Source organism: Pseudophryne corroboree, chromosome 1, assembly GCF_028390025.1.
Source record: "Pseudophryne corroboree isolate aPseCor3 chromosome 1, aPseCor3.hap2, whole genome shotgun sequence".
Taxonomy (NCBI): domain Eukaryota; kingdom Metazoa; phylum Chordata; class Amphibia; order Anura; family Myobatrachidae; genus Pseudophryne; species Pseudophryne corroboree.
In genome coordinates, this window is record NC_086444.1 from 367,218,898 (window position 1) to 367,240,472 (window position 21,575).

A 21,575-nucleotide genomic window follows, 5' to 3' on the forward strand; every position below is an offset into this window, starting at 1 on the left:
GATGACTCCAAGCCACTTTAAACCCATGTGTAAGGAAGTGTCCCCCAGATGAAACAAGAGAAAGAGATTGAACTGGTTAATACCATAAATCTTGTTTTCACATGTGTATATAGTTGGTGTGGCTCCAGAGTTATGGCTAGTCCGTTCAGAAGCCATGTTCTATAAATTTATATACATAAAATAGGAATATCACAAGTGACAGTTCAAGGTTATAAAACAAAGATTAATCATAAACATAAATATCAAAAGTGATGGTTCAGGATTTTGCTCCTGTATCCAGGGGCATGCAAGTGCTTGTAGTTCCCAAGAGCCAGCATACCTAAGCAGATAACCATTGTAATGGCTTCCTGGGAACAATAGTGGAACATGTTACAATACATGTTTTGAGGGGGGGGGGGGGGTTGTGGGTTTGTGTCGATATCTAATTTAACCTACCACTCTTTAATCATACAATCACTTGTATATATCTTATGTGCATCTAACTTCAATTTGTCCACTGTTATCAATTTGCTAATTTCACAATTATATATATATATATATATATATATATATCTATCCCTTATGTTCCATGTGACTTCCACAGTTGTTCAGGCTGTTCTTATAATTAAATATATATATGATGTTTCCATATAGAAATTTCCAGAAAACATGTCTTTAGTACTATGAAGCTTATGCTTACTTAAGTAGGTGCAACAGGTATTTTATAATAGTGGGACTGTAACCATCTACTTCTCATGAGCTACAGTTGAGGTAATAACTAGTGCTTTCCAGGCGTTTGCTTCAGGTCCTAGTGGAGCCATCCAGAACCTGGCAATCACCACCTTAGCCAATAAACACAAAATTGGGGCTGGATATGTGTGACCAGTGGTCAGGAGACCGCCGGTCACAATACCGACAGCGGGATCGCGGCTGTGGACACCCATGAGTGGGAATAGTCCATGTTGGTTGGCATGCCGACCAGTGGTACTTTAACATGCTGGGATCCCGGCATCGGTATTGTGATCGCCGATCACATAAACGCAACCCAAAAATTGTACCATATTTTTTTCATGCGCATCTAGAACATTAGACTCTATGATACAGAGGGAGCAGAACCTACGGGTTAGCGGTTTAGGTACTCCGATATCTATTAACTCTTGGAATACTGTACTCCAGAAAGCACCCACCAATGGGCATTACCACAACAGATGACATAAAGTTCCTGGGGCCCCGGCACATTTTGAGCATATATCAGAATTTCTGCCAGCGAACTCCATAAGTCTGACCAGGGTAAGATATGTCCTATGTAATATAAACATCTGTATTTGCTGAAATCAATTTGAATTTGTAGCTCATCGGGGATACCAGCGCCAAATTCCTTGCCTCATCACTTATTGGACCAATATCCCATTTATCCTTGAGCCTGGGAAGACCATCCTGGTGATAAACATTTACCAATAAACTTATCAGCAGACTGCACATGTGCTGTGGGAAGCGATCACAGACTGCGCTGGTGCTGCAGGAAACAATCGGAGGTTGCGAGTTTGTTGCAGGAAACAATCACAAGCTGCACATGTGCTTCGGGTAGTGATCACTGACTGCACGTGTGCTGCACCACTCATACACACCATGATGAAGGACACAAAGGTAGACAGTTTTCTCCATGTGTTCTCACTTCTCTCTCTAAAGACCAAGGAACAGATCCATACAGCATTAGCATAAAGTACTAAATCTGGCAGTCACGGACGTTCACATATGTCGGCGCTTTGTGTCCACTTCAGAATCAGGCCTGTAGTCGTAAATGTCTAAGTAAACATTTTGTTCACTTATAATGTCATGAGTATTAGGTATATGAGAAAACACCTGTAAAATACATCCTTATGCTTGGTACTGAATAATGTTACACAATGAGATGTATAATGCGGTGTGTGTATAGAAGGGCCTGCAGATCGGGGAAACGGAGCCGCAGATGTATTGCACAGCACTCTACCACTTATCAAAACTATTAAAAAAGTAATGACGTTTACAAAAGCTACCAATCAGATGTTTTCTTTTTCATTTCTAGACTGTACTAAATAAATTATAGCAAGAATCTGATAGGTCAACACTTCCATTTTCCCAAATCAGTGGAATGTCAATGCATGCAAGGTGAGGTCCCTACTAACAGCAGAGCCCTGGAGCCTCGCATTTTTTAATTTGGCAAAGTAATTTACTCTGATTATTTATAATATTACCCAAATAATGTGTCAGGTTTTTCTTTTTTTTCAGTTTCAGAGAAAATAAATTCTCAATTTATAACCAAGAACCTAGAACCAATTTGAAAAAACTACATGCATTTTTAATTCTGCAAATCCAAAATTTGTTAAAATATCCTTCGCAATTAAATATAAAGCATCACTAAATGGGAATAATGAAACCAATTTATGAAAAAAACACTGTCAAGATTAAGAAAGTAACAAACCCAATAATAGACAATTGTTCTTTAGTTTTGATGTATCTACAACAGGGATGGGGAATCTTTGGTCCTCCAGCTGTTGTAGAACTACACATACCAGCATGCCTTGCTACAGTTTTGCTATTTGGCCATACTAAAACTGTTGCAGGGCATGCTGGGATGTGTAGTTCAACAATAGCTAGAGGGCCGAAGGTTCCCCATCCCTGGTCTACAATATATGCAAAATCAGAAATTTTCACGCAACTATAAACAAAAAAAATAAAAATACATAGCCCTATTGAGATCCCAACTTGTACAATTTTAAGCTGGATACACACCTGAATGATGTGCCGACACATCGATATCATATTACCATGCAACAACACTGGGTCATCTGTGGCATCATCCCATCTGGCATGCAGTACATCAGATAGGACATGCAATGACTCAATTCATCAAAGTGAGTGGATTTGGGTATATACACTGTACAAGGGTGGTCTTCAGGTTGCCGGCGGCCGGCCTCCTGGCGACCGCCATACCGGTGCCGGAATCCCGACTGCCGGCATACCGACATCTTTTCTCCCTCTTGGGGGTCCATGACCCCCCTGGAGAGAGAAGCCACTGTGCCCGCAAGGGGCTCATTTGCGCTTGCCCAGCTGTCTGTATGCCGTCGGTCGGGATTCCAGCACCGGTATGCTGGTCCCCGGACCCCGACTGCAGGCAAACCATACTACACCCCTATACAATGGTCGTTGCAGATTGCAGGATCAACCAATAAACTATACAGTGTGTACTCAAATTTAAAACATCAAGGAATAAACAAAAAGTTCTTGAAAATTTGAAACCATAAAACGTGTTTTTCTGTAAATATGCTTCTTAAATGGTTGTCAGACTGAACTACTGATTTCTGTAAACCTAGTCATGCTATAAACCAAATTAAAGATGTTCTGGACAAAATATTTTTCGTAAATATCTTATTCTGGCCTGAGAAAATTAGGTTTTCTATGCTTACAAATGGCAAAACTTTGTCATTTTTAACATTTTCAAACCCTACAAAAACTATGAGATAAAAACATAAAATTTGAGATTTGTAGTCGGCTTTGTTATTCTATTTAGTATACAAAGGGGTAAATTTACTAAAGTTTCTAAAAATGAAAAGTGATGATGTTGCCCATAGCAACCAATAAGATTCTATCTATCATTTTCTATGCTGCAGTAGAGAAATGATAGAATCTGGTTGCTATGGGCAACATCTGCAACTTTTCCTTTTTAGAACCTTTAGTAAATTTACCCCAAAGAGCAATAATAAAAAAATAAGGTAAAAAAATATACAAATTGGATCAGCATATGTGAAATTACCCCTTATGCCCCTTTCACACTGGAGAACCAGCTCTGACCCGTGTCCGACTTTGGATACTGAACATGGGTCGGAGCTGGGGCTTCAGATATACTTACCCCTTTCATACCGCCGCTGATGACCTGGGTCTACCTTTCACACTTAAGCCGACCCGGCTCGGACCCAGGAATAACCCTGGTCACGGCCCATGTCACGACGGCTTGCCCCGGCAAGCTGGGTTCTCGGCTTTGTGTGAAATTGCTATAAGCGTAATGTGACCCGGGTAGAAGCACTTTACCTATAGACTCATATTTTAAAATGTTCACACAACTCTTCACTGATTTCTAAAAGCCTTTTATTTTACAATGGAATGTACATCAACCTCTTTATCAATATAAAAGCAGAATACAGCCGACGATATCCACCTGCACTGGTCTAATCTACTGGCATTTTAAAATAAATCCTGACGTATATACCATGCTGATACAGGTTGAGTATCCCTTATCCAAAACGCTTGGGACCAGAGGTATTTTGGATATGGGATTTTTCCGTATTTTGGAATAATTGCATACCATAATGAGATGTCATGGTGATGGGACCTAAATCTAAGCACAGAATGCATTTATGTTTCATATACACCTTATACACACAGCCTGAAGGTCATTTAATACAATATTTTTAATAACTGTATTAAACAAAGTTTGAGTACATTGAGCCATTAGAAAACAAAGGTTTAACTCTCTCACTCTCATTCAAAAAAGTCCGTATTTCGGAATATTCCGTATTTCGGAATATTTGGATATGGGATACTCAACCTGTATATAAATTCATCTGTTAGAGGGAGTGCTTGGTTATGTTTTGCTTCCTTCATTAACAGACAAAGATAACAGCGCTTTAACTTCATTTGAGCTGTACCTGTTGTTGATTTACATAGGAACAGCAGTCCTCTTTCCCGAGGTGGCAGTTCAGCAATAACCAGTAACAAATAAAAGTGTATTACAATATATAGGCTCTGAATAGCATTATTGGTGATTCTAAGCAAGCATGATGCATTGTTTCACTGCTCTTTACCACAGGGTGGCACTAGCTTGTTGCTACCAGGAAATGATAAAGATATTACAAATTCCAATCCCAACCACGTGACATTATAAATAATATAAACATATGTTCCAATCCACAGTGGTTTCAAACTCACATGGGGACAGGTAACCCTCCTATCCTTTCATCAAGCATCAACTAACCAGCCACATATTATAGCATCAGCTTGACCAAAAACACCCCTCTTTCCTAGACTCACTGCATTCCTCCTCCCCCTACCCCCTCGTCCACCCCTACTACCTTACTCCCCTGTCCCATATAAAATCAATTTTTCTTTCTTTCTCTCTTCTCTCTAGTCATATTATGCTCGTAATAATAATAATAATAATAATAATTCTTTTCAGTCTTTATTAAGAATGGTATTCATGATCATGAAATTATATAATATGGAAACTTAGACATTGGATGATGAACTTTACAACAATCACAGCCAAGGAGCATTTGAAGCAAACACCGCATCTTCCCCGTCCTCTTAATGCTCTCACGGAAAAGACTTTACATGGCAATATGGACTTTGTCGTATGTGTCTCCATTTTGACATCTCATAACTTCTTGTTGCTGTAGTTCTGAAGAACTGTAAATCTGCTCTGTGATTTGATGTCATTGCCTGTTTATGATGGAATTTAAATGCTACTCATCCTTAAAAATTACTGTTATAAAAAAAGATATTACAAATTCCCTTGGAGTATTCATTTTCACAAACCTTTAAATTAATGGTAACATAATAATAGATTAGCGTGTTAGAGGGATTGCCTTCTCTACATATATGCATCTGTATATAACTGTAGTGTTTTTGCAGGATATTCCCCAAAAACAGTATTTTTTTTTTCTCAGGAGATACCTGCAAATATTAAGTGTCCCATGGAGGGACTGTAGCACAGAGTTGCCGACTTTCTGGCTGCCCCCTCCAGGAGAGCACAGCCGATCGGCACAGCAGGGGGCGGGAGGGTGTTCATGACTTGGAATAGGGGCAGGGTTACGCATTGGAGGTGGCACAGGGGGCATGGCAGTCACGATCACCTCATTGTGGCACGCCCCGCTGTACAATGCCTGTTATATCGGGGCTACGATGACGTGATTCAGTGCGAATTGCGTCATCGAGACCACTTGTGCTCTGTAAGTGGGCGGCCGAGGGGGAGTGTGGTGTGGCTGCAGTGCTGCGGGATGCTAGCAGGAATTGTCTTTGTCCTACAGGTGCCTCCTGCTGCATTTGCATTTTAGTTGTAAAGTATTACACAGCCACTTCCCTGCAGCTGTGCAATACTGTACAAATCAGAATAAAGGAGGTTATTCAGGTCGCATCAACCGCAATAACCGTGTCAGCGGCTCCAATGCGCACGCGCAGGTACTGTCCTGCGCGTGTGCTAGCAGCCAATGCGATCTGATCACATTGGCTGCGAACGCCTCTGCCTGATTGATAGGTAGAGGCGTTTGCGGGGCGGTGTGGGCAAAACGGGGGCGGAGCAGCTGCTTGATGTCACATACAGCCGCTACAATCAAGAAAATGGTGTCGGACCGCCTGCATATGCAGCCTAGCTGCGGCTGCAGGGGTTCGTCCACAGTTGCTGAAACCGCAATTAAGTTGCGGTCGCAGACGCTGGGCAGGCCATTCAGCATGCTGTGCGGCCTTTCCCTGCGATGGGCAGCCCCCAGCATGTGATAGAAAGGATTGCAGATTCTGCTTTTTAGCTGAATCTGCAATCCTTACTGAATAACCCCCAAGGCCCACAGCTCTTCACTGTCATGCTTTTGCCAGCACACATGTGTTAATACTTACCTTTCCGGAGACCCGCATCAGATGCAGCAGCCACACCAAAAATCATGGCCAAAATGGCCACCGCACATGCGCAGTAGTGAAGCTAGTTAGACCTGCACATGCGCAGTAGACTCCGGCACAGTACCAGAGCGTACTGCGCCATGGAGAGGAGGGGGCCAACCCGGAGTCTGCACAGGGGCTCCCTCCTCGCCCCCGGTAACAGTGCCTCCTAGAAACCATTAACATGAAAAGCTGACCCTTGTGGTGTTTTGTTTTGTTTCTTTGTTTTAAGCATTTTGATGCATCTCTTAGCCAAGAAAGAGTATTGACTTTCATTTGCAATAATAACTTTTATTTCATAGCAGGTTTTTTTACTATTTTATTTTTTATTCTGTTTATATAACAAAGAGAACCTGGTTAATAATGTATAGGCAATAGTATAGTTGTCCATTAAAACAAAATATAAAATAGACAACACAATATATATCAAGTCTAATTAGCTGCCATTTGTTGTTCCAGGGTGAACTACATGTGCAGCCATCGGATGGGGTTAATCAGATAGGGCAGCTCCCACTACACCTGCAACAGGTATACTTTTATATTGAGGCCTGCTTGCAATGGCTCATGGGAAAGTTAGAAGTAGAGGTAGTTTAGTATCTGCCCAAGATTTGGATCAAATCACTTCAATGACTCATATACTCAGTGTATAGACAGCAAGCTCTCCAGGTTAGTGAATGCTTTGCAGTTCATTATATGCTTCTGTGCTGATTTGTGTTACACAGTGCTTACAACCAACATTATTAGAGTAATATGCTAAGTTATTCCTAATTTACTTCTACTTTGTCACAAGTAAGGCAAACCACACTAAGATTTAGGGAAATTACTATCCAAGGGTCATCTGGTGCTCACCACAGACAGGGCTGCAAGGCTAAGCCTGAAACTGCTCCTGCAGTGCAGCAAGTGAATGTTGTTGGATTTACAAAGTAGAGTATTACGCCTCGATGTCCAATGCTCACGCCATGTAGCTAAGGCCCTGCAAGGTAATTGGACACAAGGAATTCGATTTTTTGGGTTTTTGTTTTTTAACTGGAAAAAATTCACACACAGGGCCTTTGAGGAAGTGTCTTTTGTCTTCTCTGTACCATTCTATTATGATCCAGTCCAATGGGGTATTTATATAAACATGTACAGCATGGTGAAAGGGTATTTACAAGTCAGACGATGACCAAACAAAATGTTTAGAGTAAAAGTCTCATTCCTATTCACAGAGCGAGAACCTGCTATGCGTCTTGTAGGAAGGCAATACACATTCACAATACACAGACCCTCTCTTCCTTTTGGGATCACTATGAAATACCTACGATCAAAATCCCAACAACAATTGACCCACGGTCAAAATCCTGACGTTTAAAATATCAACAAGGGCAAAATACCGACATTTAAAATGTCGGCAGGTCAAAAAGTTGACAAGCGTTTTTAAAATTTTTTTTTGTGTGTGTGTGTCGACATGGACACCGTATAATTGTACCACGTCCCCTCGCTGCGCTCGGCACACTATTATGTTCCCCGTCCAGGTCCACTGGGATGGTAAAGTATGAACAAGTTGGTTTCAATGAAAAAAATGTCGACTTTTTGACCTGTCAACATTTTACACGTCGGTATTATGACCATGTCGGGATCTTGATCGTCGGTCAATGGTTGTCTGCATTTTGACCGTCGGGATTTTTATTGTAGGTAAAGTGACCGCATACCCTTCCAGGTACTATCTGCAGCTGCTGTCCTGTCGCATTACATTTCCACATGTATGTTTTTCATTCAGTGGCAGCTTTAAACACACACACACACACACACACACACACACACACACACACACACACACACACACATCTCTCCATTGTGTCCCAGTGGCAGTCCTGAGAGAGGTGTGAATGATGTTGGCTATGGTATTAGTAACGGTTTCCCTCACTCAATGGCTCCCACAGCTCCCATCAGCTTCTTGTACATTGGGTACTTTTAAATATCAGACAGTGGCTTCACTAACACATAGAGGCAGATCAAACACAGACTCCTGGTGCACATACTGAATGTGCCATTGCCAGGAGAGTGTTAACCCTTTAGTCCTAGGTAATCCCACATGAGAGTGTGTGGTGACAGTAATTAAGTGATTACAGTCGACTGGTACAAATGGTTGGAATGACAATGGTCGACATACACATGATCGACACAAGTTGTTGGGTTTTTTTTTTTATTGTTTTCAACATTTACCATCCACATGGAATATGATTGGGAATAGTAATCTGTGCCGAACGCAGTGGTAGTGGAGCAAGGCATCTTGCCCAAAGTGTTGGGTTCACGTGCTTTAACATAGAAAATGGCATCACTCCCACACACACGCCTTTTGTACCTGTCGACACTTACAAGTGTCGACCTTTTACATCTTGATCTATTGACTGTCGACCTAATTCTGTACCATTATTCCTCTATGGAGCTTTTTACTAATAGCTAGGCAAGCCTTAAAGTAATAACCCTCTCTGGAGCATGGCTATACTGACCCACAGGAGGATCCCAAACAAAGAATCCTCTAAGACTGTGGTTCCTATACGCCTCTGTCTCTCAATTTATTTTTTTCTGACACACTTATATTAAAATATGTCAAATAAAAGTGTAATAAGTAGCACTCAAGTGGAGGAACGGTACCACTAATGGACCATGTGGAGATGGCAATGGAGCAGTTAATATAAGAAAGATCTGGGAAGGATAAAAGCCCAGTCATTGATTAAATGTGGCTGTTTCCTGATAAATGAATGTCTTCTACAAGAAGCTCTCACTCATGTTGTGACATGTCCCTCACTTAACCACTAAGATGCTAAAGAGGACTCCTGAGGGGCATTAAATGGAAATGAATCTGTTTCACACGTTGTAATATGTTTCTAAATGGCACTTACATTGTCCTAGTAGAGGTCTCTCCATCTAGGGAAACAGGGTTTGGCTGATTATTCTAAATGAAACCATTTTCATGCCTATATACTACTAAGCAGCTACCTCACATGAGTAACAGCACTTATGTGATACTGAAGAGTGCAGTGTCTGTCCCAGCTGTGTACAGAAGAAATGTACACATGACATTAAATTGTTTTGTTGTTTTACTATATAAAAGTATATACCTAGCTGCTTATTTTGAAATTCATAGTCTAGCAATATGTCTGTTTTTATGTACAGCAAAAAAAAAAGGATATCCTTATGATGGCTTATAACATATATAACACTTGCTTTAAGAAATTATGTTTCTGAATGACATTAAAATTCTGCAGAACAGGAAATGGCAATGCAAATGTACTGTATAGCGCTGATCAATATATTCTTGTGCACATTTACACAGAACGAGAGTGGCATTAGGGTGCTGGGATTTTGAGACCAGAGTACAGTCTGAGGTAGAAAACACATTGCAGGAGGTGTGTGACCAGCGCCTCAATGTGACCCACTCTACAACCTGGAGCCTGATTTCATGGTAGCTCAACAGTAAAGAGGGATGAGGCTCTTCAAAATTCCTGTGCAGGGCCGAAACTAGGATTTTTGTCACCCGGGGCAAGGCAGTAATTTGGCACCCAAAAAAACAAAAATAAACACACAAACAGGCCCATCTTAACAGCAGTGTAGGCCCCTGGGCACAGCAATGCAGTGGGCCCCCTACCCATCCTCCAGCGGTAGGGGTGGGGGGTGCTATCAGCGGCAGCTTTGATGTCCTGCGAGCGGTAGTGGGTGTTCTATTTTCCGCTCAGCTTGTAGGACCTGGAGCAGTAATTTCTGCTAATTACTCCTTTACTGCACAGATGGGGCTAAACTGTAAAAGGGGCATTGGGTTGAATGAAGAAGCCCTGGTACATGACTTCCAGGGTGGTAGGCAGTGTTTAATACGTAGGGGAGGGGAGGGGAGGATAGTGGAGTGGGCTTAATATTCATAATTTTCCGGTGTGGGGGTGGGCAGCTTACTTGACTGCAGATATCTCAAGTTCCTGAAAATATATTTCTTAGCTTTGAATGGGATACAAAACTAGAGAGTCCCACCTTTCAGGAGGTGCTAGGGACTTGGGGATCACAGTTCAGGAGCCAGAGCAATTCACCAACGAAAATATAAAACTGCATACCAGCCGTTTGGAGCTGGAGCAGGGACCAGCTGCTGGAAGGCTGATATCTCTGGCTCTGGGCATAGTAGAGACAAGCTACCAGAATCCACCACAAGTGGAGAGTCACAGCTTTTGGAGTATACCATCAGAAAAACTCTAAGTCAAACAAAACCCGAGATATCTGGCTGGGAAGAGCAATTAATAGGCTAGGATGGGGACCACTGCTTTCAAGTCGGATATCTCTGGTTCCCCAGGGCCGATTTTCAAAAATCTGGTACCCCTGGAAAGAGTGGACCCTCAGCTATCAGCCTAGGACCCTTATACTCCTGGGGCCCTTGGGCAAGAGCCCATTGAGCCCATACGAAAAGACGGCCCTGCACACAAACCCTGTCAAACTGAAATGATCAGATTATCAAAAATTCCAAAATAGGGGATACTATTGGACAATATTCCCCTATGTGCCCCAAATGCCCTAAGCGTCAAATGCCCCCCCCCCAGCAGCGTGTTCCACTACATGCCCCCCTGTGACTCCCCACACATTGCACTATATTGTAACACTTCATCACTTCACTATCCACTGCACTACATCACTATACTACATCCCCTACACGTTGAACTACATCACTACACGCCCCTATGCACTGCACTACATACTACACTACATCCCCTTTTCTCTAATGTCCTAGTGGATGCTGGGGACTCCGTAAGGACCATGGGGAATAGACAGGCTCCGCAGGAGACTGGGCACTCTAAAGAAAGATTTAGTACTACCTGGTGTGCACTGGCTCCTCCCTCTATGCCCCTCCTCCAGACCTCAGTTAGAATCTGTGCCCGGCCAGAGCTGGGTGCTTTTAGTGAGCTCTCCTGAGCTTGCTAATAAGAAAGTATTTGTTAGGTTTTTTTTATTTTCAGAGAGCTTCTGCTGGCAACAGACTCTCTGCTACGTGGGACTGAGGGGAGAGAAGCAAACCTACTAACTGCGGCTAGGTTGCGCTTCTTAGGCTACTGGACACCATTAGCTCCAGAGGGTTCGAACACAGGATCTTAACCTTGGTCGTCCGTTCCCGGAGCCGCGCCGCCGTCCCCCTCGCAGAGCCAGAAGTCAGAAGCCGGTAGAAGCAAGAAGACATCGAAATCGGCGGCAGAAGACTCCTGTCTTCACATGAGGTAGCGCACAGCACTGCAGCTGTGCGCCATTGTGCCCACACTACCCACACACTCAGGTCACTGTAGGGTGCAGGGCGAGGGGGGGGGGGGGGGGGCCTGGGCAGCAATTAGGATACCTCTTGGCAAAAAGACACATATATACAGCAGGACACTGTATATATGTACGAGCCCCCGCCATTTTATTACACAGACCCGGGACAGAAGCCCGCCGCTGAGGGGGCGGGGCCTTCTTCCTCAGCACTAACCAGCGCCATTTTCTCTTCACAGCTCCGCTGAGAGGAAGCTCCCCAGGCTCTCCCCTGCAGTATCAAGGTAGAAAAAGGGTAAAAAGAGAGGGGGGCACATAAATTTTGGCGCAAATGATCATAAACAGCAGCTACTGGGTAAACACTAAGTTACTGTGTTATCCCTGGGTTATATAGCGCTGGGGTGTGTGCTGGCATACTCTCTCTCTGTCTCCCCAAAAGGCCTTGTGGGGTCCTGTCCTCAATTAGAGCATTCCCTGTGTGTGTGCGGTGTGTCGGTACGTTTGTGTCGACATGTTTGACGAGGACGGTTACGTGGAGGCAGAACAAGTGCAAGTGAATGTGGTGTCGCCGCCGACGGCGCCAACACCTGATTGGATGGATATGTGGAAGGTGTTAAATGATAACGTAAGCTCCTTGCATAAAAGGTTGGATCTCAACCAGTGTCTCAACCAGTGTCTGATTCTACAGCTCAGATGCCGTCAGGGTCTCAAAAGCGCCCACTATCCCAGTTGGTTGACACAGATGTCGACACGGATTCTGATGTCGATGACGATGATGCAAAGTTGCAGCCTAAAATGACTAAAGCCATCCGATACATGATTATAGCAATGAAGGATGTATTGCACATATCGGAGGAAAACCCTGTCCCTGACAAGAGGGTTTATATGTTTGGGGAGAAAAAGCAAGAAGTGACTTTTCCCCCTTCACATGAATTAAATTAGTTATGTGAAAAAGCGTGGGATTCCCCTGATAGGAAAGTACTGATTTCCAAGAGATTACTTATGGCGTATCCTTTCCCGCCAGCGGACAGGTTACGCTGGGAATCCTCCCCTAGGGTAGACAAAGCGTTGACACGCTTATCTAAGAAGGTGGCCCTGCCGTCACAGGATACGGCCGCCTTAAAGGATCCTGCGGATAGAAAGCAGGAAGGTATCCTGAAGTCTGTTTATACACATTCTGGTACTCTACTGAGGCCAGCAATTGCTTCGGCCTGGATGTGTAGTGCTGTAGCAGCATGGACAGATACTCTGTCTGAGGAGATAGATACACTGGACAGGGAGACTGTTTTACTGACCCTAGGGCATATCAAAGACGCTGTCCTATATATGCGGGATGCCCAGAGGGACATTTGCCTGCTGGGCTCTAGAATAAACGCAATGTCGATTTCTGCCAGAAGGGTCCTATGGACTCGGCAATGGACAGGTGATGCCGACTCTAAAAAACACATGGAGGTGTTACCTTATAAGGGTGAGGAATTGTTTGGGGACGGTCTCTCGGACCTAGTTTTCACGGCTACGGCTGGGAAGTCAAATTTCTTGCCATATATTCCCTCACAGCCAAAGAAAGCACCGTATTACCAAATGCCGTCCTTTCGTTCACAGAAAAGCAAGAAAGTCAGTGGTGCATCCTTTCTTGCCAGAGGCACCATGCAGCTAGTTCCCAGGAACAAAACTCCTCCCCGGCTTCCACTAAATCCACCGCATGACGCTGGGGCTCCACAGGCGGAGCGGTGGGGGCGCGTCTCCGAAATTTCAGCCACCAGTGGGTTCGCTCACGGGTGGATCCTTGGGCTATACACAGGGCCGGATTAACAATGGGGCGGATGGAGCTGCAGCTCCAGGCCCCCATTGAAAATAGGCCCACAGGCTGCAAGGAAACGCAGCCAGTGTTGACAGGAAAATAAATATTCCTGTCATCACTAGCAGCTCAGCCCCCTCATCTCCCGACTACTCAGTTACCTCCACACCGAACCAGCTGGGCGAAGATCACAGTTCCGACCACGAAACTGTCCCTGTCGGAAACTGCCCGCGGCCACGCCCCCCGGACCCGTCCGTGGCTCCGCCCCACCGGCCCAAAGCTCCGCCCCTCATCTGATGTGACACTGACTGTCAGGCTGTGAACAGTAAGCTCAAGTCACCTTTGCTTTTACCCTATCTGGTGGCACATATTATTTAACATGCGATAGCAGCGTAAGTTAAATAAATACATAAGGGGGGGCAAGCACAAGGTAAAGTAATATATAAGGGGGGGGGGGGGAATACAAGTTAAATTAATATATAAAGGAGGGAGGGGCACAAAGTAAATAAGTATATAAGGGGGGCAGGTACAAGTTAATATATAAAGAGGGACAGGATGCTCAACTTAAATATAAATGGGGGTGCAGGTAGCAGGACAATATTATGGGGGGGGGAGGGTCTATGGGGCTTACTGCATGTGTAAGCCTCATGGACTGTGGGGATGATTCAGGGGTGATCTCTGCACTCTGAAGACTTTTGAGGAGTGCGCCAACGCACCCAGTAAGTCTCCGTGAGATGCATCTCACTGGTGCGATTGCCTTTGCCTGATTGACAGGTTGAGGCGGGGCAGGAGGGGGCGTGCCAACAGTGTTAGAACGCTGTTGGTGGGGCGTGGTACGAACAACGCAGGCATGTCCGGTCCGTTATGGGAGTGGGCTGTGGCAGCTGCGTTATGTCACACGCAGCCACTGCGACCTGGAACGTGGCGGGTAGCCGCCTGCCAGCACATCTAGGCTGCGCAAGTAGAGAGCTACCTGGCGTGGGGGGGAAGGGGGGTAGGTAGGGCCTGACATTCGGAGCGTAATAGCCCTGTGCTGGGCATCCCCCTGTATGTCAGAGAAACTGATCGTAGATGTGCTAAATTTAGCACATCTACAATCAGCTCTGAATCACCCCCTGTGTTTCCTCCACAAGTTTTATGGTGCTTGTTGTTGGTTAATGTAGGGTGTGCCTGGTATCATGTCATAGAATGGATCTCGTGTCAATAATCTGAAAGTGTATTATAGGGGGGCGGAGTTCTCTCCTATTAAAGGTCATTTATGTGTCATAAAATTTTAGATGACTACATTTATTAACCGCAATGAGGTTGTGGGTTTGATTCCCACCATTTTGTATATTCTCCCTTTGTGTGGATTTCCTCCCACAGGTTGTTTCCCGACATAAATTAACCTTAGAATGTAAGCTCTCACGAGCAGGGCCCTCTTCCCTCATGTGCTTATCCTTTTTCTTACTTTAATAATCTTCAACTGCACCACATCCAGCAGTCTTCTGCCACCTGATACTTATTCCAGTGTCATCTGCTGATGTAACTATGTTTATTTACCCTGTACTTGTCCTATACTGTCATCAATTGTAAGTTGCTGTTTTCCTGTTTGATTATTTGTTTATGTACTCTGTAATTGGGCGCTGCGGAACCCTTGTGGCGCCATATAAATAAAGGATAATAATAATAATACGTGTGTGTGTACAGTACATGAGGTAGGGAACATAGGTGGTCATTCCGAGTTGTTCGCTCGCTAGCAGTTTTTAGCAGCTGTGCAAACGCATTGTCGCCGCCCACGGTGGAGTGTATTTTCGCTTTGCAAGTGTGCGAACGCCTGTGTAGCAGAGCACCTGCAAAAACATTTTGTGCAAAACAAGACCAGCCCTGTAGTTACTCTTCGTGTGCGTTGATTCTAACGTTGGAGGGATGGCTTTTGACGTCACACTCCCTCCCAGCGTTCGGCCAGCCACGCCTGCATTTTCCCTGGCACGCCTGCGTATTTTCTAAGCACACCCAGTTGACTCCCAGAAACGGCCCTTTCCTGTCAATCTTCTTGCAGCTGCCAGTGCGAATGAAAACGTCGCTAGAACCTGTGCAAAACCACGAAGAACTTTGTACCCGTACGTCACGCATGCGCATTGCGGTGCATACACATGCGCAGAAATGCCAATTTTTAGCCTGATTGCTGCGCTGCGAATAACGGCAGCTAGCGATCAACTTGGAATGACCACCATAGATTGTAAGCTCCACTGGGGTCAGAACTGATGTGAAAGGCCAAATGTTCTCTGTAATGCGCAGCGGAATGTGTGTGCGCTATATAAATAACTAGTAATAATGATAATAATTTTTCTTGGCCAGAAAATGCAGTTCAGTGGTGATTTTATACAGTGAGACACTAAAATAACTTTATTCTGTGATCTAAGTAATAACAGTAAGGTGAATGTGACATATATTAATACAATGTAGAGCCATTGTTATTGTTGAAGTGCGTGATAGGTAGCAACATTTTCTTCTCACCATATAGTATTGGCCTGCCCCCTCCCAAGCCTAGAGCTCCATAGTATGGAGGGCACAGCCCTGTGCCCTTAGCCGTCGGCAGAACATCTGTTCCGGCCTGCGCTGGAATCTTCTAGCTCAGGGGCAGCCAGGGATTCCCCCAGACCCACTCTCTCGTCTCCTCCTTCTCTGCATTGAGCAGGAAAACACACCACAATGCAAGGAGTGTGCGCCGTGTATGATGGCGGGGAGCACAGGATAGGGATTGATAGCTATCTCACCCCTACCCACAAACTTGTAGCTCAAATAGTCATAAACTGCTCACCTGTACGGTGCCTGGGCATAGAAAAAGTGAATTACCAGAGAGAGACCAATGTTAATGTATTTACATAATTTGTGTTTACAGAGTGGGCTTATTTAATAACCAGTATTAGCATTCGTGCAGACTTTGGGGGTCATTCAGACCCAATCGCTGCTGTGCGTTTTCGCTCAGCAGCAATCGGGTATGAACTGTGCGAGGTTCCCCCAGCGATGGAGAGTGCAGGACAGCGATGGGATGGCTGAAGAAAGTGATCGCACCAGCGATCGCAAGAAGATTGACAGGAAGAGGCCGTTTGTGGGTGTTAACTGACCGTTTCCTAGGAATGTCCGGAGAAACGCAGGCGTGTCCAGCCATTTGAATGGAGGGTTCCTGACGTCAGCTCGGGGCCAGATCACCGCACTGGAAGAGTAAGTCCTGAGCTGTATAGAGACTGCACAAACTTTTGTTTGGGCAGCTCTCTGCACATGCATTCCCACCCCTGCACAGCAGTTACCTCCACCCCCTGTAGGCAGTGACTACCTGGTCACAGCAGTGCAAAAAAACGCCTGCTTGCGACCAGGTCCGAATTAGGCCCTTTGAAAGAATCGTTTTCAAGGAGCGCCGTTTTCTTATTTCCCTTATTTTTCACACTGGCTGCGCAACCTGCAGGGAAAGAGAGGTCAGGCATGGAAACGTGAGGAGGAGTGGCTGCAATACTGTAGAACTGCTCTGTCTGGCTTTTACTGAGCGCTGCGGATGTAAAGTAAGGAGGGTAATGGAGAAGAGGATGGCCCAGAATGTGAGGGATGAAGCACAGTTATGGAGGAGAGGGAGAGCCAGAATGAGAGGGAACGAGTAGGTGATAGAGGAGAGGAGGTGCCGGAGTATGAGTGATGGAAGAGAGGAGGTGCCGGAGGAGAGGAGGTGCCGGAGTATGAGTGATGGAGGAGAGGGGGAGCCGGAGTGTGAGAAAAGAAACAGGTGATGGAGGAGAGAAGGTGATGGAGTATGAGGAATGAAGGAGAGGAGGTGCCGGAGTATAAGTGATGGAGGAGAGGGGGAGCCGGAGTGTAAGGGAAGGAACAGGTGCTGGAGGAGAGGAGGTGCCGGAGTATGAGTGATGGTGGAGATGGGGAGCCGGAGTGTGAGAGAAGGAACATGTGATGGAGGAGAGGAGGTTATGGAGTATGAGGAATGAAGGAGAGGAGGTGCCGGAGTATAAGTGATGGAGGAGAGGGGGAGCCGGAGTGTGAGAGAAGGAACAGGTGATGGAGAAGAGGAGGTGCCGGAGCATGAGGGATGAAGGTGAGGAGGTGCCAGAGTATGAGTGATGGAGGAGAGGGGGAGCCGGAGTGTGAGAGAAGGAACAGGTGATGGAGGAGAGGAGGTGGCGGAGTATGAGGGATGAAGGAGAGGAGGTGCCGGAGTATGAGTGATGGAGGAGAGGGGGAGCCGGAGTGTGAGAGAAGGAACAGGTGATGGAGAAGAGGAGGTGCCGGAGCATGAGGGATGAAGGTGAGGAGGTGCCGGAGGTATGAGTGATGGAGGAGAGTGGGAGCCGGAGTGTGAGAGAAGGAACAGGTGATTAAGAAGAGGAGGTGCTGGAGTATGAGGGATGGCGGAGAGGAGGTGCTGGAGCATAAGCGATGGAGGAGAGGGGGAGCCAGAGTGTGAGAGAAGGAACAGGTGATGGAGGAGAGGAGGTGCTGGAGTATGAGTGATGGAGGAGAGGGGGAGCCGGAGTGTGAGCTCATAGACTCATCCCCCTATTTAGGGCTACTTCAGAAATGTCCTTGGCTGGTTTTCCATCCCAATCCAATCCACCCTTGCCATGAATGTCAGAGCAGGTGCAAAACCCGGCGAGTTGCAGCATACACCAGGCCCTGGGGTCTCCTCTCCCATATTTAAGTTGTGTCGGTCAGTAAGTTTATCTGTGTGTGTGTGTGTGTGTGTGTCTGTCTGTCTGTCTGTCTGTCTGTCTGTCAGTAAGTGTTGTCTGTGTCAGTAAGTTTATCGGTGTTGTCTTGGTCAGTAAGTGCGTGTGTCAGTAAGTGGAATCTGTGTCAGAAAGGGGTGTCTGTGTTAGTAAGTGGCATCTATAAGGGGGTGTTTGTGTCAGTAAGGGTGTCTGTTTATGTAATTGTGTTTTTGTCAGTAAGGGGTGTCTTTGTCGGTAAGGGGTGTCTGTTTATGTAAGTGTGTCTGTGTCAGTAAGGGTGTTTGTGTCAGTAAGGGTGTTTGTGTCAGTAAGGGTGTTTGTGTCAGTAAGGGTGTTTGTGTCAGTAAGGGTGTCTGTGTCAGTAAGGGTGTCTGTGTCCATAAGGACTGTTTGTGCCAGTGTCTGTGTCAGTAAGTTTGCCTGGGTCAGTGCATTTGTTTCAGTAAGGGGAATCTGTGTAGTACACATGGTGAGATTTATCTGTCCAATCTGTCTAGTGAGAACAAAAATCTGGCAATGGATGAGAGCAAATGACAATCAACCATTTTTTCCCAAACACTGGAAAATGGATTAAAACTATTGATTTAACACATTTTTCCAAACAAACTGATTTAACCTATTTGTTTGAACAACCATTGTCTATTTTCCAGTGGTTGGGAGCAAATGGTCTATTGTCATTTGCTCTCATCCATTACCAGATTTTTGTTCTCACCAGACAGATTGGACAGATAAATCTCACCATGTGTACACAACTAAGTAAGGGGTGTCTGTGTCGGTAAGTGGTATCTGACAGTAAGGGGTGTTTGTGCCTGTATGTTTGTGTCCGTAAATTGTATCTTTGTCAGTAATGGGTGTTTGTCGTTAAGTATGTATGTTCCAGTAAGTGATGTCTGTGTTTATAAGTGGTATCTGTCAGTAAGTGGTGTCTGTGTCTATAAATGTGTGTATCAGTAAGTGTTTGTCAGTAAGGTGTGTCAGTGTGTATGTGTCAGTAAGTCTTTGACAGTGGTATGTGTCAATAAGTGGTGTGTGTGCCTGTATCAGTGTGTCTGTCAGTAAGTGGTGTCTGTGTCAATAAGTGTGTCCCAGGAGCCCTCAGTTGCTGGTCTACTCTGTATTGCCCCTATCTTTTCTAATCTTTCCACATATGCTCTGTATTGCCCCATCTTTGCTCCCCTTTCCACCTTCTTTGCATGTTGATACAGCTCTCTGTATTATATGGCAGTCGATGCTCCCTGTATGATATGGTGGTCACTGATGCTCTGTATTATATGGTTGTCAAAAACTTTTTCTTGGTATAGTTAACTATTAAGTAGTTAAAGGTAAGCACTTGCTACTGTATGACCTCCACGGTGATAGCCACACTTATGGCACAGACCACACCCTCTATTTATACCAAACTGGTAACATCGCTAGTCACACCACCGCAGCGCTCGTCACATCTACTTCCGAGGCACACAATAGGCCCTTCATAAATTTCAGCTCCAGGCCCATGTGGACCTTAATCTGGCACTGGCTATACAAATTGTGTCTCGGGGATACAAGCTGGAATTCGAGGTGACGCCCCCTCACCGTTACCTAAAATCGGCCTTGCCAGCTTCCCCCAGGGAAAGGGAGGTAGTGTTGGCAGCAATTCACAAGCTATATCTCCAGCAGGTGGTGTAGTGAAGGTTCCCCTCCTTCAACAGGGAGGGGGTTACTATTCCACCATGTTTGTGGTACCGAAACCAGACGGTTCGGTCAGACCCATTTTGAATTTAAAATCCCTGAATATTTATCTGAAGAAATTCAAGTTCAAGATGGAATCGCTCAGGGCGGTCATTGCAAGCCTGGAGGAAGGGGATTTTATGGTGTCTCTGGACATCAAGGATGCGTACTTGCATGTCCCCATTTATCCACCTCATCAGGAGTACCTCAGGTTTGTGGTACAGGACTGTCATTACCAATTCCAGACGTTGCCGTTTGGCCTGTTCACGGCACCGAGAATATTTACCAAGGTGATGGCGGAAATGATGGTGCTCCTTCGGAAGCAAGGAGTTACAATTATCCCATACTTGGACGATCTCCTCATAAAGGCGAGGTCCAGGGAGCGGTTGCTGATCAGCGTAGCACTCTCTCAGGAAGTGTTGCAACAGCACGGCTGGATTCTGAATATTCCAAAGTCGCAGCTGATTCCTACGACGCGTCTGCCCTTCCTGGGCATGATTCTGGACACAAACCAGAAAAAGGTGTTTCTCCCGGAGGAGAAGGCTCAGGAGCTCGTGACTCTGGTCAGAGGCCTCCTAAAACCAAAACGGGTATCGGTGCATCACTGCACGCGAGTCCTGGGAAAGATGGTGGCGTCATACAAAGCCATTCCCTTCGGCAGGTTCCATGCGAGGATCTTTCAGTGGGATCTGTTGGACAAGTGTTCCGGATCGCATCTTCAGATGCATCGGCTGATCAACCTGTCCCCCAGGGCCAGGGTGTCGCTTCTGTGGTGGCTGCAAAGTGCTCACCTCCTCGAGGGCCGCAGGTTCGGCATACAGGACTGGGTCCTGGTGACCACGGATGCAAGCCTCCGAGGATGGGGAGCAGTCACTCAAGGAAGAAACTTCCAGGGGCTGTGGTCAAGTAAGGAGACTTGTCTGCACATCAATATCCTGGAACTAAGGGCATTATACAACGCCCTGAGTCAAGCGGAGCCTCTGCTTTGAAACCAACCAGTGCTCATTCAGTCAGACAACATCACTGCAGTGGCACATGTAAACTGCCAGGGCGGCACAAGAAGCAGGGTGGCAATGGCAGAAGCCACCAGGATTCTTCGTTGGGCGGAGAATCACGTACTAGCACTGTCAGCAGTGTTCATTCCGGGAGTGGACAACTGGGAAGCAGACTTCCTCAGCAGGCACGACCTCCACCCGGGAGAGTGGGGACTTCATCATGAAGTCTTCACGCAGATTGCAAATCGATGGGAACTGCCACAGGTGGACATGATGGCGTCCCGTCTCAACAAAAAGCTAAAAAGGTATTGCGCCAGGTCAAGGGACCCTCAGGCGATAGCTGTGGACGCACTAGTAACACCGTGGGTGTTCCAGTCGGTCTGTGTTTCCTCCTCTTCCTCTCATACCAAAGGTGCTGAGAATTGTAAGAAAAAG

General features: G+C 45.7%; 1 protein-coding gene across 2 annotated transcripts in view; it reads left to right on the forward strand.

Annotated features, from left to right (window-relative positions):
• The first annotated feature begins 7,219 nt into the window (after window positions 1–7,219).
• Window positions 7,220–21,575, forward strand: part of LOC134884758 (T-box protein VegT-like) — a 35,225-nt gene continuing 20,869 nt past the window's right edge. Inside the window, exon 1 of one of the 2 annotated variants that reach the window (XM_063913014.1) lies at window positions 7,220–7,329. Coding sequence is in view for 1 of the 2 variants with exons in the window: in XM_063913012.1 (XP_063769082.1) it covers window positions 7,568–7,643 (76 nt within the window). In the remaining variant the exon portion in view is untranslated. Of the gene's footprint in view, window positions 7,330–7,552; window positions 7,644–21,575 lie in introns of those variants that run through there. The other variant, XM_063913012.1, reaches the window with a different exon arrangement.